Source organism: Mus caroli, unplaced genomic scaffold, assembly GCF_978045245.1.
Source record: "Mus caroli unplaced genomic scaffold, Mus_caroli_1 scaffold_20, whole genome shotgun sequence".
Classification (NCBI taxonomy): Eukaryota; Metazoa; Chordata; class Mammalia; order Rodentia; family Muridae; genus Mus; species Mus caroli.
The window spans coordinates 13,687,272-13,693,271 of NW_028227275.1; the positions used below are offsets into that span (position 1 = coordinate 13,687,272).

The 6,000-nt window shown below is 47.6% G+C and overlaps 2 protein-coding genes across 3 annotated transcripts in view; one reads left to right on the forward strand and one right to left on the reverse strand.

Moving 5' to 3' along the window:
- Positions 1 to 2,848, reverse strand: part of Slk (STE20 like kinase) — a 59,387-nt gene extending 56,539 nt beyond the window's left edge. For both annotated transcript variants that reach the window (XM_021151432.3, XM_021151431.2), the window contains exon 1: positions 2,526 to 2,848. In XM_021151432.3, coding sequence (XP_021007091.1) covers positions 2,526 to 2,675 — 150 coding nt within the window. In that variant the 5' untranslated portion in view covers positions 2,676 to 2,848. The remainder of the gene's footprint in view (positions 1 to 2,525) is intronic.
- On the forward strand, positions 2,715 to 3,419 carry LOC115029982 (uncharacterized; the record flags this gene model as incomplete). The annotated part of the gene is made up of 1 exon (XM_029472480.2): positions 2,715 to 3,419. A coding segment is annotated over one exon (705 nt), but the record flags the coding sequence as incomplete, so codon positions are not given.
- Positions 3,420 to 6,000: the final 2,581 nt, after the last annotated feature.

A 6,000-nucleotide genomic window follows, 5' to 3' on the forward strand; every position in this document is an offset into this window, starting at 1 on the left:
GGAAGTCGATTTTAAAACTAAGAACATAACATGACTGCCCAGTTATGATTTAACCTTTTAACAGTCACCAATTTCTATAAGCAAATGGTAGCTGGAATCAAGTTTCAAAATAGTTGTCTACTGCACACTACCAAAAATATTACGGTCTGATAGCATCCACCCTACAAAAAGAAGTCTAGTTTCCCTCACATAAGTTCACAACTTCCAGAGAATTCTGAAAAATAAACAACTTTTGGAAAAATGAAAAAGAAAGTCGATTTCTGAGTTCAAGGCCAGCCTACTCTACAGAGTGAGTTCCAGGACAGTCAGGGCTACACAGAGAATCCCCGTCTCGGAAAAAAAATAATAATAATAATGATAATGATAATAAATAAAAGAAAAAGAAGGCCAAAGTTAGATAAGCTTAAAATGTAATTTTTTAAAACAAATAACAAAACAAAAATTCCTACATAACTCCTCAAAAACAGACACAAAGAATTTATGTTAGTCAATATCATTTTAAAGCAATCGTTAAGCCCCCAGGAATTATGCTAGGCACTTGGTAATGTTGAACTACACAATGTCTCAAATTTTTTAGGAAATTTCAACTAACGTTGCGATGGGATTATACATCATCTTCTGCAGAGTAAAACTGCACAGCTGCCCTAGAAACCAAGTCAATAGCTACTGGGTCCCTTTCCTCTATCCCATCCCATATTTTGCTTCTATAACCTCTACAGACAATAACAGAAATTTGTACCATTTATTGAACTCCTTCTGGCTGCCTTATACTTTCTATGTATTTATACTACAGATACTGAGTAGGCCACTGAATAAATAAGTACCTTGCCCAAGGTCAGTCACAGACTACAGTTGCGGAGAGCAAGAAATACTCTAGTATAGAAGGCCATGCTCTTGATGCTATGCCGTTTATAGTGGATGAAATGTCTTCCCACCATGAAAACTTCGCAACCACCAACCACCTTCTCACTACAAGATTCCAGGTCCCTTGTGAGTTCATCGTCGCCTTTCCTCAGTAACTGCATATTCAGAGGACATTAATAAGTGGAAAGATCTGAAGAAATGTTTAAGGAAACCTATGGTTTTAGAACTAAGAAAATCGAAGTTGGAAGAGGTGGTTATTTTGGTCATGACCACCAAGCTGGCTCTGACGGCCAGTACTTAAAGGAGTCTCCCCAGGATGACTTCCTACCACCCTTACATGCCCTTCTGCCGTGCATCATCTTCAACAGTAAGCTCTTGCTGAAACCATACTATATGCTGACTTTCAATAGCATTCATCTAAAGGTAACATACATTGTTTCATTTCAACAAATGCTGAGGCATAGATTCAAATGTGAAACTTTGGGCCTTAATTTTATTATATAAACATGAAAATGTCAATTATAATATGTGACAAGTGCTACAGTAGCCATGTGAACAAGATGTTCTGAAAACACATAGAGCAAGCAATCAAAGTGTGTCTTTCAGACTGGATTAAAAAAAAAAAAAAAGACCGGAATTTTGACAGAATGCATTCAAGGCACGAATTACAAGACAAAGTGTGCTGTGCTTAGAAAGTAGAGGACATGCTTTCGACTGAATGGAGTTAAAAGTAAAAAAACACTACTACATACGGGCACAGAGGCCTGAGTTCAAGGCTAGACTGAATCAAGGTGGCCATGAACTGTCTGTGAGCTTCAGTGTCTCCGTCCATGAGCAGGTGGACACTGCCACTTCTCAGGGCTTTTATAAGATACAATTTGTGTGAGAATGGAAAGTCTTGCATCTATGTTTTCACTTCTAGGCAGCCTGTGGGTCCTACCCCTAAACTATGGCTCATAAAAACCTCGCCCTTCAGGAAGTAAATATTCCAATGACATCATTCATATACTTCCTAGGACAGGGTAAACAGTTAACATTCACACCTTTGTGTAGAAACATCAGACCTCTATTGAAATACATAAATACTCGTGTAGTTTTCTGATTCCTCAAGCACTGGTATTGCCTTCTAGCCAATGCTTATCGAATTTCAAAACTAGGATGAAATGAAGATCTTCTGGAAATGTTGTCAGAAATTCCATCCCATGTGGCCAAGCAACCAACTCAAGAACAGACTCCAAGCTGGCCAAGCACCTTTTGCTCGTTTTATCTGAATTATAGTCCCCATCTCCAAAAAGTTACCTGCTTCATGCACACATGCAAACGCCACTAGTAAACAAACATCAGCACAGGGAGAAGCTAATGAGTTTCCGATTTTAAAAGACTCTCGAGGGCCGCAACCGCCGGATCCTCCCATTAAATTCGGAAGTTTGACAGGGTTTAGACTGCAGACCCATCACTCCTGAAACTGCATCCGGCCCCAAGGTATTCCGTAAGCCCTACCCTCCGAGCCACGGCTTGGATGCTGAGCTGAAGTTTCAACCTACAAAGCCAAGGAGCGGGCAAGTCACGGGAAGGGCTGCTGGGGTGAAGTCCTCGTGCCACTCCGGACAGGCGGGCGTTTCATCTCCTCCTAAGCCAACTTCCCGTTTTCTCCCTCTTACCTTATAGACTTTCCCGAAGGCTCCGTCGCCCAGTTCTCCAATAATCTCCCAAAACTCTTCGGGGTTCAGGTCTCTCTTCACGTGTTCGTACTGTTTCTTCTTCTTCTCGCTCCCCAACTTGAAGATCTTACGGAAATTGAAGAAGGACATTTTTCCAAGCCCAGCAGAGCCCCTTGCCCTTAAAGGGCTAGGAACAATAAAAGGCAAAGTTTGTGGCGCGTCGTCTCCCGCGCGAGCCCGGGGTCCGGGCCGCTCCCGCCCGGCGCTCCCCGGAGAAGGCGGGGCGCCGACCGGGCTCCGGCCCCGGAGTGGGGCGCGCGGCCGCCGCGAGCCGGGACGGGCCGAGCGGCACGGTGGGCACCTCGCTCGCGGGCCCCGGGGGCTGCACCTGCCCCGGCGCTCGTCCCCGGGCCGCACCGGGCCGCACGGGTCCGAGCGGCGCGGACGCCCGCGGCCCGCGGCGCCTTAGGCCCGTGTCACCGCGCGTCTCCCGGGGCGGCGGCCGCTCCGGACCCGGGAAGCGGCCGGCGCCCGGCAGGCGCGCAGCGGCGAAGCCAAGCTCTCCCGCCGGGGCCCCGCGTCTGCTCCGAAGCGTCCGCTCCCACTGCGCGACACCCGCGCGTCCCCTCGGCTCTGGGGCGCCGCCGCCTCGTTCGTCGCCTCAGCCCACACAGCCTCGGCCCGCAGCGCGCACGGACGCCGACGCCGACTCGCAGCGCGCCCGAGCTCCTCGGCCGCGCGCGCGCTCGCCCGCGCGGTGACGCGCCCCTCTCCCCGCTCCCCGCGCGCTCGCGAGGGCGTACCCTCTGGCCCCGCGCACGCGCGCTGGCTCCGCCGGGCTGGCGGCGCGGCGGCTCGGTGGCGCCTGCGGCGGGAGGTGTGGTGGAGGCTTGAGCGCTTCCATCCGCCTCGAGGGTTTTGCGTTGACCTCTGCGAGCCCGAGCCGGGTGGCTCCACGACGTCGTTGGCGAGGTCTCGCGACCCTGTTGATTGCGCTGGCGGATGTTGCCTCATTCTGCACAAGGGGGACGCGGGAAAGCAGGCTATGCTTGTCGGTGCCTGAAAGTGGACTGTTTCCGCTTCGGAACTCATACAAGAGTCCAGGGAGAGGGAGAGCCGAGAGCCTGGGCTTTGAGCCATAGTTCAGTGACTTTGAATACAGCATCCGAGTCCCCATTCCTATGATCCCCATAGTCCTTACTGAAACGTTGCGGCATAGATCAAAAGAGACAATAAATGGAAACCCTTTGCACAGGGCTTGCACCAGCAAGTGCACAATATTTACTCAATATGAAGGTAGTGCAAACATAGGTTGTAAAAAAAAATGTTTAAAAGGTAGGTGTGGTGGAGCCCTGGGGAAGCTGACAAAGAAAGATAACGAGTTCGAGACTAGCCTGGGCTACAGAAAGAAGCCCTGTCTCAAAAAATAAAAAGGAAATTATGTTTAAGGTCGGCTTCTGGAGTGGTGACACTCCCTTAAGGATAACCTCTGGGTCACTTCCACAGCCAGAAAACTGGTGCGGCCCTTCCTGAGTCTCACCTGAGCTAATCCAGCTGGGGATTCCAGATTTGCTGGGGCTATGTGGGTGTCGCCTGGAGTCTGTCAAATGACTTACTGTCCCCTCCTCCACCTGACAGAGCCCTTTGGGGGGCGGGGTGGGGGGGAGGCAGAGGCGAGGTCACCCAGCAAGGTGACCAGGAGCAGGGCCACATTCCAGGCAGGGTAGGAGTAGAAAGCAGACCAGGAAATGAGTGAATACCACAAGAAAACGTTTTAAAATTAAAATAGTAGACTTTAACAAAAGATGAGGCCTAGTGGTACAAAGGGGACAATAGCAAGCGCTTAAATTTGAGGCCAGAGAGAGTGTGCAGCAGTTAAGTGCATTTGCTCTTAACCACGTTTTATTCTTGTTTTGTTTTGCTCTAGCCCCCAAATGTAGCCGTTTTCCAGTAAAAGGCTCAAGATTGTTTTCTCAAGACCCTTCTGACTGTTTCAAGATATTTTATGTATAATTGATACACACTGAACTGCATACATTAAAAATATACACTTCCATGTATTTTCATGTTACACACACCATGAAAATGACCTAGTCAGTTTTAATATTATTCATGGAGAAAATGTGTAAAGAATAAAATTTAAAAGTACTATAATTCCACCAGCCAACATAACCACTAGTAGATTACACTCTGTATAAAGATGTATGTCTAGCCCTTGTAAGGTTCTAGTATTCTCTGTATTGTTCTGCTCCATGATGACATATCTGGACTGTTTACAGTACTTCTGCCACACTGACAGATGCCTTCGCATACGAATCCTTTCTCACAGTCCCCGTATTTGATATCTCCTCAGCGTAAAGCAACCGAAGTAGACCTGGGTGAAAGAATAGGGCTCTGTGTCGTTCATCTCAGAACAGGAGAGGCTTTCTTGTCTTCCCAAAAGGTCACATACGTACATATAAAATCTTTTTGTTGTTGTTGTTTTTTGTTTTTTGTTGGTTTTTTGTTTGTTTGTTTTTCGAGACAGGGTTTCTCTTTATAGCCCTGGCTGTCCTGGAACTCACTTTGTAGACCAGGCTGGCCTTGAACTCAGAAATCCACCTGCCTCTGCCTCCCAAGTGCTGGGATTATACATATTAAATCTTAAGAAATAAAAGTTAGACATGGCCACTGATACCTGTGATCCCAGCATTCCTGAGGCTGAGACAGGAGGCTTACAATGAACTCCAGGCCGTCTACAACATAAAAGTGGGTTCTAGTTCCAGCCTGACCCACAGGGTGAGATTCCACCTCAAAAATGAAATACAGAAATCATAATCTAGGGAGCGTCTCACCTTTTGAATTCCTCCTCACTCAGGTTCATTCCTGTTAAAAAGCTCAGGCTGGGCTAGGAAGACAGCACAGTGGGGCAAGTACTGTTGTACATGTCTGAGGACCTGCTTTCAATCCTAAGCATCCAGTAAAAGCCAGGCAGAGCACAGTTATAACCCCAGTGCTGGGGGGACGGCGAGGGAAGGACAGACAGATCCCAGGGGCTCTCTGGCCAGCCAGCATGGCCTAGACCTCAAACTCCAGGTTCAGTGAGATAATCTATCACAAAAAATTAAGGTAGGGAGTAAGAGAAGAAGGCATCTGACATTGGTCCCTGGCCTCCACGTACACACACACACACACACACACACACGTGCACACGTGTACACACACATAGCTAAGACTATAATGGTAGCTATATTCAATGTATTCCTGACATAGAATATGACTACGGCTTCGTGAATATGTACCTATTTCCAAACTCTTCCTTAGCTATGAGCAGATTTATGTGTCAATGATACGTCAATAGAGTGTTTTCTCTTTTTTTTAATATTTATTTATTATATGTAAGTACACTGTAGCTGTCTTCAGACACTCCAGAAGAGAGCATCAGATTTCATTACGGATGGTTGTGAGCCACCATGTGGTTGCTGGGATTTGAACT